General features: G+C 45.0%; 1 protein-coding gene across 2 annotated transcripts in view; it reads left to right on the top strand.

Moving 5' to 3' along the window:
- Window positions 1–22,831, top strand: part of PIGX (phosphatidylinositol glycan anchor biosynthesis class X) — a 184,847-nt gene that overhangs the window by 125,942 nt on the left and 36,074 nt on the right. For both annotated transcript variants that reach the window (XM_085634214.1, XM_085634215.1), the window contains exon 5: window positions 21,324–21,537. In XM_085634214.1, the coding sequence (XP_085490340.1) occupies window positions 21,324–21,537 (214 nt within the window). The remainder of the gene's footprint in view (window positions 1–21,323; window positions 21,538–22,831) is intronic.

Below are 22,831 nucleotides of genomic sequence, written 5' to 3'. Positions count from 1 at the left end.
CCCAAAAGACAACTTGCTTTCGAGGACGCTATTAATCCTCCTATACAGTCTCCAAAAAAGAAGATAAATTATATGGCCACATGCTCCTTACATATACCTCTTCCTACCCCTCCACCATCACCTCCCAATACCCTAGTCGGGAGTACTAGGGCTGCGAGCAAACTGTGTTCAGCCATCATTTCTGCTTGTTTTTAGAAACTGAAATATCGATTTTAAATGTGTGAATTTTTATGTTGTGAAATATCCTTGGGGGCTTCTAATTAGATTGTTCTGTAGCGGGAATTGAGGTTAGGCACACTGACACCTTTCACGCTTGACCTACTTTCTTTCTGCCTCGCCTAGCCGCTTGTTTGCGTGAAAGGCGGCGGCGGGCGCCATCTTGGGTGTGGGCTGGGGCTGCGCTCCAGTCGCGCCGGCCTCCCGCCCTCCCTGACTATTTAGTTGGGAAGCACTCGTCGCTCGCTGCCTTTAGAGCTCTCCCTAGTCGGGAGTACTAGGGCTGCGAGCAAACTGTGTCCAGCCATCATTTCTGCTTGTTTTTAGAAACTGAAATATCGATATTAAATGTGTGAATTTTATGTTGTGAAATATCCTTGGGGGCTTCTAATTAGATTGTTCTGTAGCGGGAATTGAGGTTAGGCACACTGACACCTTTCACGCTTGACCTACTTTCTTTCTGCCTCGCCTAGCCGCTTGTTTGCGTGAAAGGCGGCGGCGGGCGCCATCTTGGGTGTGGGCTGGGGCTGCGCTCCAGTCGCGCCGGCCTCCCGCCCTCCCTGACTATTTAGTTGGGAAGCACTCGTCGCTCGCTGCCTTTAGAGCTCTCCCTAGTCGGGAGTACTAGGGCTGCGAGCAAACTGTGTTCAGCCATCATTTCTGCTTGTTTTTAGAAACTGAAATATCGATTTTAAATGTGTGAATTTTTATGTTGTGAAATATCCTTGGGGGCTTCTAATTAGATTGTTCTGTAGCGGGAATTGAGGTTAGGCACACTGACACCTTTCACGCTTGACCTACTTTCTTTCTGCCTCGCCTAGCCGCTTGTTTGCGTGAAAGGCGGCGGCGGGCGCCATCTTGGGTGTGGGCTGGGGCTGCGCTCCAGTCGCGCCGGCCTCCCACCCTCCTCACGCCCCATATATTGGAACCATGGCCAGACGGCGCAGCGGGCTGGCGCAGCGGGCGCGCGCCGAAGCCGCGCCAAAGCCAAGCCCGTCTGCGTCCGTCCGCGGCCGGACCCGGCCCAGGGCCACCACCCCTGGTTCCCGACTGCTGTACACTCCCCGGCATCTACTAGAGCTAAATCCCGGTAAGCCATGTCAGGCCTGTACGAGTGCCGTCCTGACCGCTGCGATACCCACTCGCCCTTTTATGTGCCCAGGCTGTAGCTATCAATTTTCCCTAACTTGTCTACCAGCCTACTCGGATCCAAACCATGGCATACCATATGTCAGAGAGAATACAACTCCACATGGTTGTCGAGCTGCGCTTATCAATGCGCGCTCGCTCCCATGTCACAGTTTTTACATTAGTGAGTTTATTGTCACCCATGACGTGGATTTATTATTTGTCACTGAGACCTGGGCAGATGCCGGGTCAGGCCCGGATTTCTGCAACGCTACCCCGGCTGGATATAGTGTCGCCAGACATGACAGGCCTATAGGACGAGGTGGGGGCCTTGCAATTATTTACAAGGATAAATATCGCACCACACTCGATCCTATAAACTCGGTTAACTGTGAATCAGCGGTTTTTGCTATCAGTATTAATCCCAAGCGGGCACTAAAGGGTATAATACTCTATCGACCCCCTGGCCCCCGTAACTCTTTTCTCTCTACCCTCTCTGACCTGAGTGACAATGTCATCTGTTCAGATAAATTTACTATATTGGGAGACTTCAACTTCTTTTTGGAAGATCAGGACAACCCAGACACCGCCCAACTCACGACTGATTTTTCCAATTTTGGACTGCACCAATTAGTCAAGGGTATCACACACCAAGCTGGACACTCCCTTGACGGGCTATTTACTAATGATCCTGACATTACTGTATCAGACATTATTCCAATTACATGGTCAGATCATAGGGCTATTATTTTTCAACTAGATACACGATTTTCTGCCTTGCTGCACCCCAGACCTCGCACTAAGATAGGTACCCGGGCCTGGAAAACTGCAGATCTCCCTCAGATGTTGCATTCCTTGGCCTCCTCCTGTCCTCAGGGAGGAAATAGCTTGTCACCGTCAGCTTCAGAGTTTCAGGACTGGATCCGAAGTGCCGCTGATCTAATGGCCCCAGAGAAATTCACGCAACCCAATAGAGTATCTCCTTCGGCCCCCTGGTATAATGAAGATCTCCGTCTACATCGCCAACATTGTAGGAATTTAGAAAGGCGCTGGAGGAAAGCTTACTGTCCCACAGCTAGACAAACTTATAAAGACGCTCTTATGATTTATAAAAAGGCGATCTTGGCCCGAAAAACAGTTTTTTACTCAGCACAAATCGAGACTGCTGCCAACTCTGCCAGAGAACTTTTCTCCGTCGTCACCACCTTGTCCACCCCCTCCATTGGGCCTGGAGTGGAGCCCTCACAGACTTTCTGCAATGAATTGGCCATCTTTTTTACCACTAAGGTTGCAGATATTTACGCTTCATTTGAAAATGACATCAGAACTGAACATAGAGGTGATAGCAGGAAAGAAGGACTGTCGCACCCTAATCCTGACTCCTTCCCTTGTTTCTCACCTGTTTCACATCAGGACGTGATTAAAATCATCTCCACTATTAAATCAGGCTCCCCCTTGGACCCCTGTCCTCCGTCCGTGATGCAGAAACTCACAGAAGTGATCTCCCTCCCTTTGATGGAAATCTGCAATAATATATTCCTAACAGGCCAATTTCCTAGTATATGGAAGAAGGCTGTTATTAAACCCCTCTTAAAAAAACCTTCCTTAGATCCTACTGCTGTCGCAAGTTACAGACCGATTGCGTGCCTGCCCTTTCCTGCCAAAGTATGCGAATATCTGATGAATCAGCAGCTCTCAGAGTTCGTCGAGACCCACCAACTTCTCGACGAAACGCAGTTTGGGTTCAGGAAAGGGCATGGAACAGAGACTGCCTTGATAAAGGCCTCTGATGAGATCAGGACGATCATGGATCAGGGAGGGGCGGCTGTTCTTATCCTTTTGGATCTGTCAGCAGCCTTTGACACGGTCGACCATGTCACTCTTGTCGACCGTGTCACAGCTCTGGGGATAAATGGTCGGGCCAAGGATCTTATTTCATCCTTCCTGGCAAACCGTACCCAGACAGTAAGGCTCGGAGACTTTTATTCTCCCATCTCTGCACTCCCTTGTGGAGTCCCACAAGGCTCCTCGCTAAGTCCTATGCTTTTCAACATCTATGTAGCGGACTTAGCGAGGATAATAAAGGCCTATGGGATACAGTTAACATCCTACGCAGACGATACCCAGCTGGTGCTGGGTATCCATAAGGATGGCCTTACTGTAGCAGCCAACTTCCAGAAAGCTATGCTCGAGGTCAGTACTTGGATGGCCTTGAATTGCCTCAGGCTTAACTCGGACAAGACCGAGATCATGACCTTTGGAAAACTTTCCCCTGAATGGTCCCTCGGTTGGTGGCCAGAAAAGCTCGGCCATCCACCTGTCCCAGTGGAAAAAGCCAGAAATCTGGGAGTGATTTTTGACAACAAGCTGGCCTTTGACCTCCATATCAATAAGGTTGTGTCATCTTCATTTTACATCTTGAAAAAGATTAAGAAGCTGCTACCATATCTCCCTCCGTCAGCTGGGAAGACTCTGGTCTCTACCTTAGTCTTCTCAAAAATAGATTATGGGAACGCTCTCTTCCTCCATACTCAGAAGCGTGTCATAACGAAGCTGCAATCTATTCAGAACGCGGCTGCTAGGATTCTCCTCAACATCCCTCGCCGCAAATCTACCACCCTTGGTATTCGTCAGCTTCATTGGCTGAGAGTTGAGAGCCGCGTTAAATTCAAGGCCCTCTGTATTGCTTATAAGGCCATACATGGCACTGGACCCAGATTCCTGATCGAAGCTTTTCAGTTCTATACCCCCAGAAGGCAATTAAGATCGGCCAATACCAGCCTTTTGCCGGTGCCACGTACAAGATCAGTCTCCTGGGGCGACAGGCGCTTTCTCGTGGCCACTCCAAAACTTTGGAACCTCTTGCCAATTGCCATTAAAGCCGCTCCGAATCTGATTAGTTTCCGTAGGCTTTTGAAAACATGGTTGTTTAACCAGTGAGAAGACGGTAGGATGATGAACTTTAGTTGCTCCACAGCGCCGAGACACCTTCGGGTATTTGTCGCGCTATAAAAGTTGCGTAAATAAATAAATAATAAATAAAATAAAATAAATACCAATACTCCCCCACCTGCTTCACCACAACAGTCAGAAGAGGGCAACATTGCACCTCACAAACAGTCACCTATCAGGGATGATACGGAGGACATAGGAGAGGATACACATCCTACAGATCCTTGGGATGCATATGATTTAGATCCACAGTGGGATACCATCCCAGACATCTAGCCTGCATGTCCATCCCCACTAGACGATGCTTCAACTTACCAAGATTTAATAGCTAGAGCTGCAGCATACCCCCAGTTGCCCTTACATAAGGACCTGATAGAGGATAACATCCTTTTTGAGACCCTCACCACTGCACAAAGAGGCTCACAATCTTTGTCCATGCTTAAAGGAGTTCTACGCCACACTGATGACATTTTCAAAGATCCTGTAAGAGCAAGGATTAATCCACCAGGGTAGAAAAAAAATGCAAAGCAGCACCATCTTACCCCATTTACATCAGAGGGCAGTTAACCATTGACTCATTAGGGGTGGCCAATGCAAGGAAGAGGGCAGACTCTTAGACAGCAGGAGATACACATCCCCTATTAAAAAAAATCAACATTAATTGATGCATCTGGTAAACAGATGACCGCACAATTGGCTAATCAGTGGCGAATAGCCAACAGCCAGGCCTTATTTGCACGGTATTACAGAGCACACTGGGACAAAACGAAGGGGCTCCTCCAACATCTTCCAGAAGAGTATAAAAAGCAGGGGTATGAACTAGTTAATGAGAGCAAATTCATTACAAATCATTAGATCTAATGTGCTCTAGATTCTGCTGACAAGGCAGCAAGAGGCACTAACACAAGCAGACTCTTGTGCAGACATAATTGGCTCCATGTTTCCTGGTTCAAAACTGACGTTCAGCAAGCTGTCCTTAATCTACCATTTGAAAAAGAGCACCTTTTTGGACCACAAGTAAATGCAGCAATAGAAAAAGGACATTGATGTCACAAAGTTTATGGGTGCCCTGCAGTCACCCTCCTTTCGTGGGTCCTTTTGTCACTTTAATTTTAAACAACACGCCAAACCTGCATCAACAGACACGTCTGGGTCACAATATAAAAACCAAGGGCAAACGTCAACCTCTAGAGTCTACTACAGAGGTACTTACACGGGAAATAATTACAAAGGGCACGGACAAGGAAATAATACCCGTATCACAAACACTTCCTCCAAACAGTGACTCCCTCACCATTCCCCCGATCATCTAACACCTGTCATGGGACGTCTACAACAGTTCTTTCAAACATGGTTACTGTCTAGAGCTCATCATAACTCCTCCAAACATTCCAGGCCTCAACCACAAATTTCACATACAACACCAACTTCTGCTCAAGCAGGAAATCACAGCTCTCTTACTCAAAGGAACCATAGAGCCAGTACAACCTCCATATCAAGGAGCAGGAGTATATTCACTATACTTTTTAATTCCCAAAAAAAGAAGGCTCATTTCGACCCATTTTCGATCTCCAGCCCCTAAATCATTACATTCTTTCTGAATACTTCCACATGGTCACCCGGCAGGAAGTAACACCCCTACAACAAAAAGGCGACTTCATGCCTGAATTAGACCTCAAGGATACCCAGGGCTCGAAAAATCATAAAAATGTTACTGGACCTGCAGATCTAGTAACTTGAATGATCTACTCGACTTAACTGTAATGTACTTGACTCGTGAACTAATATTTTGTCTTATGGAGCCGCATTTTTCTTTATTTCACATAAGAGAGCACCTTCAAATATGCAAGTTCACTATTTCTGCTGTACAAAGAAAACTTTTTATTAGTTACTAGACTAAATGTTTGCTCCATGTATAACAAGAAACAAGCCCATATAAAGGGTACGCATGATCCCTGGCTTGCCTCTTTGGTCCAGGTCCTCGACCATTTTTTGCTGTCACAAACGGGAAATCAGCCCGTTTGCGACCGCAAAAAGGGTGTTGGTATGTACAAACATTATTTTGCGACTGGGTGACTTGCAAATTAGTGTTTGCAAGACGATATTAGGAAGGGGCATGCCAAGGGCGTCCCTTCCTAATAACGAATCAGAATGGTATGTACCATTGTTTTGGTCGCAAAACACTCAAAGTTTACCACCTACTTCAAGTAGGTGGTAAGCCACTCGCATACAGGAAGGGGTCCCAAGGGGACCCCTTCCCCTTTGTGAATGGGTGCAAAAATATTTTTAAGCGCAGGCAGTGGTCCCAGGAACCACTGCTTGCCCTTTCGAAAAAAAAATCAATTTTCTTTATATTTATTAACTCATCACGGGTTCCATCTGGGGGGAAAAAAAGTTGCTTTATTGATGAGCAGGCCACCATCCCTGTGTTTGGAGGTCATTTCCAATGGGTCGCAAATTGCGACCTGCCTCATGACTATTTACAAGGCAGGTACCTTACGACCCATTTGAGAATTGCAAACAGTGTCTCAGACACTATTGTACATTCCATTTTGCAAGTCACAAAACGTAGCAATTTGCGACTCGCAATATGGAATGGTCGTACATCTGGCCCTTCAATCACTAATAGCACTGTCATCTGGGCAGGAGCAGTAATAAGCCCCAGTTCATGTTTAAAAACTCACTTTTCATAAATATATTACTAAAGCATGATATGGTAGTGCACTGTCATTTACAGGTAGCATATTTTCCATTGAAATGGCCACAAAACTTTCCCACTAACATGTAGTTTCTCTGATAATAGCGCATAAACAATGTTTGGAAATCGGGTTTCAGCAAGAATATTAAACATTTGCACATCAACAAGTAAAGCGTTTTAATTTGTTTTGAGCCTTTAAAAATATTTTTTCACAGCAGAATTATAAAAAGGTGTCGTCATAAGTAATGAAATATATTTGAACAGTTCACTTAGCTATTTCAATGTTGAATTAGAAAAAAGCCTGACATCTTACAGCCTTTTATTTCACATGCTTTGTGCAGTTCAACTGTAACACAGTTCACTTTTCAAACACATCTAACTTCAGACACAGAAAAATAAATGTAGAAAGACAAACTGACTTTTGACCTCTGTCTCTGAAAGCCAGTAAATGTGACAAAATAACAAGATTTAAAGGCATCTTTATTGCCCTTTCAGTTGTGAGCAATAAAGATGCCTTTAAATCTTGTTATCTTGTCACATTTGCTCCACTTTCAGAGACAGAGGTCAAAAGTCAGTTTGTCTTCCACAGAAGTTAGAGGATTTTCAGCTTGCCAGAATGGGGGAGTAGTCCATAAAAATAGCTCGTCCTTAATTAATCTTCCTCCACAATGCTAGTGGATTTTTAGAGCCCTGATGCCTCTGTTCATATACAGCATCATCAGAAAAACTTTATTCGGTTTTTGCTTTCAAACCATAAAAGTTGCATTAGCATAAAACAATTTAAATAAAAATGCATAAGTTAAAATAACAACCAATACAGCAGTTGAAATTACATGAAATAAATAAATTAAAAAAGCCTGAGGAAATACTCTTTACACATCCATATAACTCCTAGATTTAACAGTGGCTTTTAAAAACCCTACTATAAAAAATATACATTCCTCTTTCAATAATTGCAGGTACAGAAGTGCCGGTCGAGCCTGTCTAAAATTCATTCTTTTTAAGATAGGAACCAGAAAGCGTTTACGCGGAATTTCATATAATTTACATAAAAACAGGAAGTGCAGCGTATCCTGCGGAGACTGTCCGTCGCAGCCGGTGGGCGCTTGCTCTTGACCTCTATTAAAACCCTTGGGTCTGGCGAGCAAGAGATGAAAAAGATTCAACCGCAACCTGGTTAACAAATATTTCTCATGTGTGGACAGAGACCCCATGAGGTAGGGTTCCGTCATGGGGGTTGTTTTAAGCATTATATACGTCCGCATGCTAGGTTTCAACACCTCCTTGGCTTCCCTTTCCATTTTCCTCAGTGACAAAAAGGCTAATTTGGTCGACTCCACATCCTTCTTTGTAATAACATCAGGGTTGGCAAATAAGTCCCCCCGCCCTAACCCATCAAGGCTTTTTAAAATATATCTCAGCCACAGAATACGAGCCGAGTTGTCCAGAGACATGCATTCTCTTAGGATCAGATGGGTGAGAGAAAGATCTTTATTTAACCAACATTTTAGCCAAAAATCAGGGGTCGCAAAGCAATTGCATCACTTAAATAGGGAACCCCCAGTTCCTCGTGGACTGCTAAATTAGATGTGCCACGGGGAACACATAGTAAGCGTTTCAAAAAATAATTTTCCGCTATCTGTAGGGTTTCTGCAATAGTGTATCCCCAAATTTCACTGCCATAAGAAGCTATGGCCAAGCTTTTGGCCTGATAAGCTTGCAGCATAGCTCCTGTTGGTTTCTTCCCTATTTTAGATGCAAAATTAAAAATTGCTGAATTAACCCTGGCCAGATCCCCTTTTTTCTGTAATAGGGAGCCCCATTTGAGCTGGTCATCAAAGAGGACCCCTAAATAGGAAAATACATTTGTGCGGGGGATCTTGGAATCACCTACACTAAACTGGAAATTATTTTTCCCCAATTGCCCCACTTGCATGACATACGACTTGGAATTATTAATTGCCAAATCCCGGTCAGTCATGAATCTGGAGAAGGCAGTTAAAAGCGTTTGCAGACCCAGTTCAGTCCTGGATATGAGGACGGCGTCGTCCGCATATAACAGGACGGGAATCCCTCGCCGTCCTACACTTGGGTAATCAACTCCTGTTGCCCTTAGTACGCTATCCAGTTCATTAATATAAAAATTAAATAAAAAAGGGGCCAAAATACAGCCCTGCCGGACTCCCTTTTTGATATTAAAATCCCTTGTGACCTGCAAATCCTGTGAGAACCTGACATTAGCTTTAGTTGACATGTGCAGGTCCTCTAGAAAATTGACAATACTGTTCTCCACTCCCATTTTCCTCATGGACTGCCATAGCTTGATCCTGTTGACACAGTCAAACGCAGATGACAAGTCCATGAAGGCAAGGTGAATGGTCCCACTACGAGCAACAGTATATTTGCTCATATACCAATTCATCCTGCCCATAGCAAATACCTACATTTGTCTTCTAAAGACAACACTATAAATTCAAAGTGCTTCCCTCTGGAGTCACCACTGCTCCACGGGTATTCACAAAATGCCTGGTAGTGGTTGCCACATATTTGTAGAGAGAAAACCTTCACATATTCTCTTACTTGGATAATTGGCTCATAAAAGCCAACAACTCCCACATTTGCTACCAACATATCGAAAAGACAATCCGCCTACTACATAGTCTAGGATTAACCATCAATCTGCTCAAATCACATCTCCAACCTTACTTAGGGGCCATTCAAAACACGCAATTAGGGTTAGCATACCCAAATACAGCCAGGATTCAAAACATTCAAGCACTAGTCCAACAGTTTCAAACAGGGAATCAACTAATGGTCAGAACAGTCATGATGACATCTTGCATCGCATTGCTCCCACATGCACGTCTACATATGAGACCACTGCAAGAAAGCCTTTCACGCCAATGGAATCAGTCACAGGGTCAAATGCACGATCTAGTGTTGACTGAGAGCCGCACACATCACTCTCTGCGCTGGTGGAACTCACAAAACCTTTCCATGGGGTGGCCGTTTCTAGACCTAGTTCCCCAAGCCACTCTTACAGCGAATGCTTCTCGGACAGGATGGGAAGCTCATCTGCAAACTCTGACAATTTAGGGTATATGGGATCCCAAACAACAGGTTCTCCAGCTTCAAGCATGAAAGTGTTCCTAACTCACCTAATGAACAAGGTTGTACTGATCCGAACGGACAACATAACAACCATGTACTAGCTGCAAAAACGGGAAGGGACTCACTATCTGCAGTTATTGTGCCTACCACACTCTGGCGCTTAGCAGTACATCACATTCATCTCCTGGCAGAACATGTACCAGGCACAAGCAAAAGTTGTAGACCTCCTCAGCAGGACGCATCAAGAAGTCCACGAATAGCAACTCCACCCCCAAGTACTCCACAAGTGAAGGTTTCCACAAATAGACTTATTTACAACGCCAGAAAACTCCAAATGCCCAAACGTCGTGTCCGGATTCCCAAACCCACTATCCAAAGGCAATGTCCTATGGATGAACTGGTCAGGGATATTTGCCTATGTTTTTCCCCCCTCCCACTACTTCCATATTTGGTCAGAAAACTCAGGCAGACATTACTCGCCCTAGTTCTCATAGCTCCATCCTGGGCTCCGCAACCATGGTTCACCAAACTACTATAACTCTCACAAGTTCCCCACGAGAAACTTCCCCTCAACCCGGACCTTCTAACACAGAACCATGGCAAAATCAGACATCCCAATCCCAAGCTAATGAACCTTGCTATATGGCTCCTGAAGTCATGGAATTTGGAGATCTAAACCTTCCACAACAATGTATGGATATTCTTAAGGAAGCTCATAGACCTACAACTTGAAAATGCTACTCAGCTAAATGGAACAAATGTGTACTTAATTGCCAGTGGCAAAAAGTTAACCCTTTACAGGCGCAGTTACAAACAATTCTTTGTTATCTTCTGCATCTTCAAACATCAGGTTTAGTCTACACTTCAGTACGTCTACACCTTGCTGCCATTACAGCCTATCTGATCTTTATTCAAAATACCAGTCATTAAAACATTCATGGTGGGACTTAAGAGTAATTCCTCCTAAATTCCAACCAGTGCCAGCATGGAATCTTAACATTGTACTAAGAAGGCTAATGGGGCCACCATTTGAGCCACTACATTCATGCCAGCCCCAATACTTATCTTGGATTGTAGCCTTCTGAATAGGTATCGTGGCACTCAAATATGTCAGTGAGCTTCAGGCACTAACCTTGGAAGAACCATTCTTCCAACTCCATAGAGGCAAGATTGTGCTCAGAACAGACCCAACATTTCTTCCCAAAGTAGTCTCTCCTTTCTATATTAATCAATAATAGCCTGAATTAGTTGCATAAAGAGCCCTACATACCCTAGACATTAAAAAGCTTTAATGTATTCCATCGACAGAACCATGACATTTAGGAAAACTAAGCAATTATTTATTGCGTTTTAACCTCCTTACACTGGAAATTCAATTTCAAAGAATAGGATTTCAATGTGGATAGTTAAATGAATCCACACTTGTTATGCTAAAGCTAAAAGACGTTTACATGTTCCCCCTAAGGCTCACTCAACTCGTAAAATAGGAACCTCTATGACTTTTTTAGGGAACATTCCTATTGCTGACATTTGCAAAGCAGCAACATGGTCCACACCACACACTTTCACAAAACATTATTGTGTGGATGTCTTAGCACGTTAACAAGCAAATGATGGACAAGCAGTATGACGTACTCTCTTTCAAACAACTGCAACCTCCACAGGCTAGCCACCGCTTAGGGAGAGGGACTGCTTTACAGTCTATGCACAGCATGTGTATCTACAGCCACACATGCCTCAAAAGAATGATGTTCCTTACCCTGCAAACATATGTTCTTGGCATGTAGTGCTGTAGATTAACACGCGCCCTCCCTCCTCCCCGGATGCCTTTGCAGGTCGCAGTTTACTGCCTCACATCACTATAATTCACATTACTAGCATAGGCATCACATTACTAATACTTACTCTAACTCCATTCTCACCTGCCTTCGGCAAAACTATCTAATAATGGAGTTGATACCCATGCGTAGTATCACCGAAAGGAGTCCTCACACATCCTCCTGACTCGAAAACATTATTTGAAGAAAAACAACTTGCAATCATCCGAGCCGAACACTAGATGGCGGACTTATGCACAGCATGTGAATCTACAGGACTACATGCCAAGACCAGATGCTTACGGGGTAAGTTACATAATCCTTCCCAGTGATCATCACGTGACTTCATCCACGATATACCAATCAGGCCATGCCTCTGTCGATGTTATGACAGGATGCCATATCAATTCCTCTTTCTTTGCCAGCGATGGCAAACAGTCCATGAACTTTGATATGCTGAAATCCGTTTGAACTGGAATAACCTAACTGTCCACTCGACTGATGAACTGGAGTGGAATCTCTTGACGAACATGCAGAACTATAACTGGAACCCAAGTTCAACCTGCTGGAACACTCCTATTCCGTTTCCTGCTCAGAACCTGGAACTTCTTCAATTCCTCTAATCGAGCTTCCAATCAGAATCTGAGAAGGACAAAGAAAAATCTCCTTAATACCCAATTCAATGTAGAGCCAAACACACTGGCATACAATACTCAAAGTCATGTAGGGTAAATACACCACATATGAGTACATTAGTACATACTACCTAGTGTCATGTAGGATAAACATCACATATGAATATATATTATTACATGAAGGTGGGATAATAGAAATATTATAACACTCCAGCATGTTAATCAACATTATTTAATAAATGAGACTGGGAAAATCCTCGCCTCCAAGTCCTGAACTGAAAGTTTTTGACACGTTAGTTAGAAAAACTTGTATTCTATGTGAAGACCGGATGCTTCGAATTATGCTTGTTCAAACCTGTTGCCACACAAGTGAAGTCACATCTAGAATCGGTTTGTAGTAAAAATACTGAAAATACCACTGGTAAACTAGTTCACTTAAACGGTGTGCTGTAGAGGAGAACTTACACCGCAAGATTTTTAGGCATATGTCCTCTGACTAAATAAACTCCAAATTAGATATCATCACCCGCTTTCAACCAGCGTACTAAAGTAACAGAAAGGGTTGAAAGGAAGATATCTGATGCCCGGTCATTGTGCCTCCCCTGACATTGCACTCTGCACAATCTGAAGTTGTATGAAACTTTAGGCAAATAAATTGCTTAGAAAATTTTCTGTGACCATGTGTAATGGTGAAAAACACCATATCTTAAATAAAAATAAAACGTACCTGGAATGATCAAGGCTTAAACATCCAACACCGGTTCGTAGAATACGAAACATAATGGAGTGATCCATTGTATTGAAAGATGCTAGCAGGATAAATCAGAGTTGGCATGCCTTCTTTGTATCACCCTGAGGTTAAAATTGACATCTCAAAAAGGACCGACCTGGTCGGAAGAAAGGTTGACTAAGGGAATACCCTGCACATCTCTATGGGCTAGAGAAGCGTTGTCAATTGGCCACTCTCTATGAGCAAATAATATTTTGAAAATTGCAGACCAATGGATAGGCACAAAAGGTTACAAAAACCATTGGAACGCTATTCTGCCAGGAAGAGGATGACAGCAAGAACTTGGACCATTAGGGTCCAAAATTCATGTGCCGAACCAGCCTAACTACTAATTTCAGGCTGGGGCATACCACATGCGGGCAGAATCTGGCTAGATGTTGCAGACCCGCCAGCCCGACCAAAAATCTGTGAGGGAGAGGAATTGAACTGTACCATTGCCAGATACCTCCGAAGCTCTGGGAACGGAGTGAGACTCCCTAGCGAAGTAACAGATAACTGATTGAGCACGGAGAATATACTGACTCAATGAGAATTACCAGAGAGGGAGTGAAAGCGCCAAGCAAAAATATTTTGCAAGTCTGCAGGGACACGTCCGTGGAGAGGACTAACAAAGTTCAGCTCTCCTAGAAGAACACCCGCACTCGAGTGGACAGGCAAGATGCCAGGGAAACCATGTAGTACTGACCCGGCCTACCCAGGGATACTTGAACTTGTGGGATGGCGCTTTCCCTGCTGGGATCTTAGCGATACGAAGCATAAGATCTAAAGGCCAGTTTGACCCACACCCACTATTCAAGGCCAAGGTCCCGCTCTCCTAGTTTGTGTGTGAACCGGACCATCAAGATATCGGCCACTCGCAGCTAAACATGCCACATCGAGGTGGTGGTCCAAGTTTTAGTGTATCCGACACTAACCTCTCTGAACAGATTGCGTGAAAGGGCTTCCTGCGAGGACCGCCAACCCATGGAGGAGATCTGTACATACACAGCAGTAGGAAACCCACCTCACTATACAGTGAACCACAACGGGGTACAGTATGCAGAGAGGTCAAAGAGACCCATATTGGTTTTAAGAGGCAAAAGTAGATAATATTAACGTTCTAATTTGTGTTAGTGTGGGCGACCAGTTAGGCTTATCAGAGGATAGTGCTAAGCATCTGTTGTACCCACCAAGGCAATAAATGATACACACACTCAAGGAATGAATTTGAGACCAAATTAGAAAAATAGTACTCTTTTTATTTAAATATTTAGACCAAGGACTTTGGTTATAAGGTAAATACTTTTGCAATACGATAAATCACAGTAAAATGCAATAATCACAGTTGTGCACAATTTTGCAAATGGAAAAAGCAATGCGGTACAGTTATTGTGTGGTTACCCTTTTGAGAATGGAAAGTTCAGGGCCAAGGTCCAAAGTACCAAGGCCAAGTTCTCGGGCGCTTCCTGGGTTTCTCTGGAAACAAGGAAAAAGTGGGCCTTCTAGCTGGCATGCTACAAAGCCAGGTGGCCACCTCTAAAAGTAAAGCAAAGGGGGACTTGCAGGCAAGTCAGAGGGCTCTCAAGGGAGAGTAGCGGTCGCAAGGGCTCTGGGAGCACAGCTGGTTTTAAGATGCCCTTGGCCAGGCGGGCTGAGTGCTGTGAAGATAGGCAGCACGGCTAAGGCGCGCAATGATGAACCTCGCAGTCAGGGGCTGGCACCTTGGAGCGATGATTCTGAAGCTTCTGGGCCACTGCTGTCGTGGGTCTCTGGAGTCCTGAAGTCCCTCTTCGAATGCTGGCTCACTGTAAATTGTAGTCCGCCTGTATTAGGTTTTGTAGGCTTTTGCAGCAAAGGGTCCTTTACCTCGGGTATTCATGCCTTTCAGCGCCGGTGGGTCCTGGACCCCCAAGACTTGGTGTAGCAGCCAAGCCGACCCTCCAGAACAGGCTTTGGTGGCTACTCAGACACATCACAACCTGGGGAGCTGGATGATGCTGGCCCAGACTTGGCTATTTTTGTTTCCTGCGGCTGCAGGGAGATAGTACCTCTATCTCGAGGGAGTTCTTTGGCGATTTCCGAAGTTCCTATGACCCTCTGGGGTTTGTGGAGACCACGTGGTGACAAGACAAGCACTATGGCAGCCGCAGCAGTTTGTGCCCAAAGTCCACCACGAGGTCTGCAGTTCTCGGTCCAACAGTGTTTCTTCTGTCGTCTTCTTCTTGTGTCCCTGGAATCTAAATTCAAGGTCTGGGGAAGCAACCTAAATAATAAATTTAGGGGCACTTACAATGGAGTGACAGGTAGTGACCAGTGGGCCACTTACCTGGGTTGTCTACACCCTCTATTATACCCACCTCCGGTGGGGGGGCGACACAGCCCTAGCCCTGATTGGAGAGTCCCACCATCTTCAAGATGGTGGGCACTGAAAAATATGTTGCACCTCGCCTCCAACACATGAGAGGTGGAGTTGGCAGAGGGGGGCACACCTACTACTCTAACTTGGTTTTCCTGCCAGTCTTCCCGCCAAAAGGGGTGAGGACAGGAGGGCCCTACGCCTTCTATCAGGGGAGGCTGGGGTTGCATTTCAAAGGCAGCAAGGCCATTGAAGCTTCCTGCCCCAGATGGCTCTTCTTGACCAGGGCTCTTCCTCCACCCAGGACAGGCTTTGTTCTCGACCTCTGAGCGCGCTGGTGCTCACCCCATGAGGTCAGAACTCTGCCTGATGGTGACAGGCTGACTTAGACCAGTTAGTGACCACACTAAGGGTTGGTAGGTTTTCAGTGGACCCCTCTAAGGGGTCCTCTGTGTGCAATTATTAATACATCTGACACTGGAATCAGTGCAGGTTTATTTAGATGAGATGTTTGGTACCAAACATCCCACAATACAGTCAAGCCATCATGGACCTGGGGAACTCGTAACGACGAGTGTCCAGCCCATGTACTCCTAATGGCTTCCCTGTTCACTTACAATATTCAAGAATCGAAATCGATATTGCAGGGGCAGATCTGCTTTTGCAGATATGACCTCATAGGAGATATAGTGCATCCTGCCTTATGACTATAAGAATTGCTAGAGGGGTGGCTTACCTATGTCTCATGCAGGCTCTGTGGGCATGGCACACAGGGATGTGTGCCATGTCGACTCTTCGGTTTTTTCTGCACCAAGGCATGTAGTCTGCAATGGCAGCCTGCATGGCCTGAGTGAGAGGGCCCTAGCGTGGCACAGTTCATGCTGCTGCACTGGGGTCCATCTTCAGTGCCAGTGTCCTAGGTACCAGGGGTACCATTTACTAGGGACTTACAAGGGGTACTGAAGTTGTGCCAATTGAGAAATAGAAGGTTGAGTTTAAGGAAAGAGCTTCTGGCACAGGGGACCTTTGGCAGGGACCCTGTGCACTTACAGTCGAAATTACATAATTTTCCAGGCAAAAAGTGGGGGCTATAAATGTCCAAAAGAGGCACTTTCCTACAATGGCCAGCCAACCCCACACTTCAACGGCTGCTTCTAAAAGATGACTAAGAAATTTGAGCAGAGAAGGGGCCACTGAGACCCTAACTCCACACAGTCTGAAACCTTAACCAGTAGGCCATCAGTGACACGTTCTGAAAGCAGAGAATGGTACGGTCGTTCCCTGCAGTCCTGTGTTGATGATAGAACCCAGAAATGGGGCTTTGGCCTAGCTTCTGGTATCAGAACGAACGACACCGAGTAGGTTATTCACCTCTGCAGAACCATAGGCATTGAGTCACCCTGTAATCGAGAAAGGGCCGGGAAGGTGGTGTGAAAAAAGGGACTACTGAATTGTCCAAGAATGTTGAGTACACCTTGTCTTGATAAAGAGAAGCACAATGTGTCCGGGCAGTACATAGCTCATGTGGAGTGACAGGACACAGAGTCAATCTGAATTTCAAGTAACCTCATGCCGCGAGAGACAACAAGACTAAATTCCACGTAGGCGGAAGCAGAATGCTTTGGTCAGAAGGAGGTGGTTGAGCCGTTCAAAATGCTGGAGCCAGAACCGCACGTTTTGTGTCATCAGGATAGAATATTAGGGGAGAAAGGGGGCGAAAAGGAACACTTTGAAGGCGTGCCATCATTTGTCTCACACAAAGTGAGATATGTTGGCAAGGGTAAACAATATCAGGGTAGAGGAGTAGGTGTCCTTGGAGCCGTGACGTACGCTCCATACGTTTTCCTAGAGGAGATCTCTAAAAGGGATAGACCCTTTACCGGAGAAACCGATCATTTATACCGTCACTGACACGGTCAGCAATTGGAGAAATTCATTTGTGGAGAAGTGTGGCTCAATGGTTAGAGCGGCAGACCCTGATGCAGAGGTCTGGCCCGGACCAGGGTTCAATTCCCGCCTCGGTGGGTCTTGGGCTCAATTTCCCCGGACCCGATAATTCTCGCCTCGGTGCCTATTCTAATCATGGGTCACACTCTGCAACTCTGGGCAATAGCTTGCTTAATCCCCACAATGGCCCCAACAGCGCTAGGATGCCTGGCTTCACCTTGGGGGTGCCCAGGAGTGGGCTCTTCACAGGGAAAGGCCAGGAAGGGTTCCACAGCGGTATGTGCACAGCGCCTGAGAGACCCTTTCGGGGGTGTGCGGAGCGCTATATAAATGCACTACATTTACATTTACATTTCAGGAAGAAAAAGGTGTTCCGAGTTTCACTCTCTAAGACAAACGGAAGATGGTATCAATCTTACTTTGGGTATCTACTGCAGTATTATTTTTTGTCCGCATGAGCAGAAGGAACATCATCCGTGGTGGCAATCACTTCTTCGTGGTCTGATGGGGTAGAGGATGTCCTCGTGCGGGAGGAGTAGCCTCGATCCCTGGAGGGATGAGGTGACTGCGGACCTTCCACTCGTACGTGGCGGGTCTTCTTTCAAAACAGTCGCACCCAGCGGAAAACGACGTTTGGATATTTCAGAAAGTGACGTCTGGGTCGTCTCAGCAGTCGTACACGTGCGATCAAGGGAGGGTCTAGTCTCTGGGAAACGAGTCTCCAGAAAGTATATCTTCTGCCATAGGGCCCGTCTCTGCGGTAGAAAACTCTGCCAGTGTGAGACCAAAGAAGATAAACTCCATAGACGGTGTACTACAGACATTACAGACCCTTCGCTGCCTAGTAAGCCCAACGCTTATTGGCCCATCCTGGAAGGACAGCGGGTTCCACTTCCCCAGTTTATCTGTGTTTATTATGTCAACGACCACCGTCTCCTGTATTTGCCACAACTGGCTCTTTGGAAGGGCCTCTAAATTAGGGGCTAGCGCCATTTTATTGGGAGTGTCTGGCTGAGGAAAGTCAGAGGAAACCATCAACTCCCTCTGTGCTTTTTCTTCGAATCGCCTCTGTGATTTGCAGACCTTGAAGTACAGTAAGATGTACTTCACATAGCAATAAGGTTTAACTACGCAAAATGTTAATCATTTCAGGATATATTTAATCTTAAAAAAATCACACGGTTCTTGCGCTCAAGGCAGCAATTCACAATTCTGCAGCCATTTTTGTGCACGTTTTTGTTTCGCTGAATAGCTAAAATAACAGCACATGACTTTAAGGGTGGCCAGTTTAGGTCCAGGAAACCCGAATTCTTGCTAAATGTTCTAGTCATGGCTCGCTCCTTTTTGGGAGCTCTGCCTCCCACACTCCGTTTCCATCAGTCGCCAGAAGTAGCCTTTCTGATGGCACTATACACTATTATTATTATTAAAGACAATGTCTGTTCAAAGTGCACCTTTCAGCCTGTACCGTTAGATCGCAGTGGCCAAAAGAAGGTATAGAGGGCTGACAATATGCTTCAGTTTATATGGGCAGCTAACGAAGGGGCGAGAAGTAAACCAGAAATGCCAACTAACATTAGGCAAAAGTTAAACCTTTTAACATTTCTCGCTTCATATCGATGTAAAAAAAGGAATAAACGTGTATGATTATTTGCAGGTCTTGAGAGTGTGTGGGTATGCGAGTGCGGGGATAATGTGCTGCGGGGCTAATCACTTATATAAGGTCCCAAAGGCTAGACCTATTGGCGATGCGAGTAAGACCTTGTGGACAGTTCCCTCTGAATTGTCCGGACAGTGAGAAGTGGGACTTCCTCCTTGAAAGAGCTAGCAGTGGGACAAGGGGGGTTGATGATCCAGAATTCCTGCTGTTTCGCCGATTGCTGTGGTCCAGAGGCTCTGGTTCTCTGCATTAGAGGGTAGCACATGGGTGATAAAATCATTAGCGCCACACGCTCTCCAAAAAAGAGGGAATCACAGCAGCCCATTCAATGTAACATAGAGGGGTGATAATATAATGTTGAAGGACAGGTTGTATGTCTTTTATTGTATTTTTTTGTTTTTCAGATTATATGAAGCTTTAATATGCTATCTGCATCAAGGGTGCGTCTTTAATTGTGTGGACATCTTGGTTGCGGTAAAGATCATAGAAGGGCCAGTTCAACTCTAGCAGATCTGTTAAAATGCTGAAACAAGCATTGTTAATGTGAGACCCATGACAGGATGGGTTCTGACAGTGGCAGGGGTGGCCGCAAGTAGGAGAAACGGTATATTATCAAGTATCAAAAGAGAGACCATGCCTCTATACCCTTCCACTCCATGAATGTATGCCTTTCCGCATCTCTCATTGGCCAGGAACATCCATCTGGTCACGGTTACCATTTGGGCCTTGAGGGGATAGCTCCTAACATTGAGGAAAGCTCTGCAACATGGAATGTATTTCACACATTTTGTAGGCTTGCAATCTAATTTGGGAGGAGAACTCGAGGTCTGCTAATTTATTTTTAAAGATTGCTTTTGTTAAACGCTTATTCTTCTGCATCATGCTTCCAAAGGTTTTGCTTTTCTTCATACGTTTTTTCAGACAGATTGTGTCTATGCAGGATCCTAAGGTAGAGAAGGAAATCCTTCCTCTATCTGTTTTAATCTTGGCCGAACGTCCAATATAGTTTCGCTTGCCGCCACCTCCTCCTTTGAATGAGGTGTCATACCTGCTGCCTGGGGCTTATAACTAAAGAGACTTAGGGAATTATTTAAAGTGTTCTTAAAACTTTAATTGGCCCTAAATTAACAACTGTGCGTTATGCGCACACTTTGCTCCTCTGCCTCACTTACAGGTCTAGGAACCACTTGTTTACTGATGGCTGACCTCACTGTGGTAAACATTTGTCTGCTACCAAATCACCGATCAAAGCCCTTCCAGAACCTCCGCATCAGGAGGCCCATCATAAGACTAGCCATATTTTCTGAGGTTTTTCTGACACAGATTTTCCCTGTTTGCAGACAGTGTCGGCGGCACAGCGCTCACAAATAGAAAAACAAACAGGAACTACAAAATGGGATAAAAGCAACAAAATTTCCAGAAACAAGCACCCATTGTGTGCACTTGTTTCTGAAAAACTAATCGTTGACAAGCAGGTCACATTGTATGTTCGCACTGGATTTTCACCTAAAGAGCTCCTGTTGGCTCGGCCGGGACATTTTTTGTGAAAATGCTCCGCTGCCTCTGAATAGCACTCAGTATATAGTGAGTGGATACCAAACTCACAATTTTGAGGCCGAACTCAAAATGTGCCCTTTATTGACAGAAAATAGCCCAAATTTCACAATTTAATAACCCTGTAAAAAGAACCAAAAAGATATTGTTGCATGATTTCTCCATAATGCCGGAGGAGGTACTAAGTCATGCTAATCTGAACCACAGTGGAGAATCATTGATTCAGGTAAGTAACATTTTTCATATCCGTCTTAACATATATTACAGTGTCACATCCGTCTGCAATTGTAGATATCCTTCAGTCTCTGCTGTTACATATATTCTAAGCTCACAGCTCACGAACTCAATAGGGGCAGACTGAAAGTAACTATTTCATTCATGTGTAGAAAGAAACCGCTTCCATTCTACCTCTCGACCCTACAACAATAATGCATATGTGACTTTTAATTTCACCTGTATTATTTTAATCTGCCCCTTAAGGCTATCATCACTGACGTGGTAGATGTGGAAGCTGCGGAATATTTATCTATCGGGCACACTGCCTTCATTGTCGCCAAACCGGACCCATTTAGTTGTGCTGAATGCTTTAGAGCGGACATCCCGGTGCACATCCGGTACCACCAGCCATCTCTAGAAGACGGAGAAGCCTCAGTCACTCTACAGAACCCCCAGCTGCTTATTCGTTGCAGCCCAGGTGAATTGTGCTTATAGAACTTATTTTACGACTTCAGTGTTATCGAAAAGGTAGTGCTGTATTCTCTTTATTGAAGCCCTGAAAGTTAGGATTGGTTGTCTGGAGCTGTTTTGTTGTCTTTTAATATTGAACCTAGTTTCAATAACAATCAGGCCAGCCTTTTAGAGGTAACTGACTCATTTGCACATTTCTAGGGATGCTATGAATTCATCAGATCTTGTCAAAGATTTTGAGTGAGAATTTGTCTGTAACTCTTAATGTACATTGAACTTTTTCTTTGGCCGGGGCGAGTTACCGTAGCACCTATTCATATTCATTGGTCCCTTAAGGTACTATCATTCTTGGGTTCAGTCGACTAACAGTCAGGACCATGCTCAGCTTGGCTTTATACTGGCAAAGAGAACAAATGTAGTAATGGAGACTTGATTCACCTTGTGAAAACAGGCTTCAATGAGGTAACACTCTGTGCACACCCACAAAAACCTTCACTCTGAAACCTCCTGTAAAGCCGCAAGTCAAATTGTCTCCGAAACTAAAATCTGGATCAATACCTCAGGAGTAGAGTTTGCAAAAGCCAGGCTATTGAGATGTAATGACAAACCTTAGATCTCCCCTGGACAAAGGAATGTACCGTCACTTTCCCAGGGAGACAATATCAGTTCCAAACTAATGGAATATAACATATACACAGCACTTCCTAAGGTGGGCAAACTTTCAACACTCCCCCAAAGGCAAGGCAAGAAAACAATAATTTAAGCATCACTTGTGAGGAGTAGCACCAACTTCCTATAACACAATTACCTGCTAGAAGGGAATTCACCCATCCTTCTACAACAAGAAGAGTCCACACCTCCTGCTACAAGGAAAAGACGAATTGGTATATCTGTGATTAGTAAATAGCACCACACAGTAAGCCAAATGCACCTAACATAGCAGACTCTAACATATCAATAGTATGATTGAAACTCAATCAAGACAAATATATATATTTAGAAATATATATATATATTTAAGAATCAGAAAATAAGAAGGAAAGCAAATAATTCAGAGACAGTTAGTAGCAGAGACACCGCACCTCATCATTTCACCCCACTTTGCTCAAGGGGAGTCCATTGCTTGAACCGGGCGAAAGCTCAGAGGTGACCCCACTTTCCGTGACAACACGTCTGCTCCACGGATGAACTTCCACAGAGCCAGTGTAGACTCCCCTTTTTAATACACATTCAAAACACAGCGAAGCTTCTAGCAAGCCACGCCCCCTAGTTCTCATGAGAGCCAGTACCAGCCTGCTTCA

This window comes from Triturus cristatus, chromosome 11 (assembly GCF_964204655.1).
Source record: "Triturus cristatus chromosome 11, aTriCri1.1, whole genome shotgun sequence".
Classification (NCBI taxonomy): domain Eukaryota; kingdom Metazoa; phylum Chordata; class Amphibia; order Caudata; family Salamandridae; genus Triturus; species Triturus cristatus.
The sequence above is the reverse complement of the archived record's forward strand: the minus strand, read 5'-3'. Positions and strand labels throughout refer to the sequence as shown.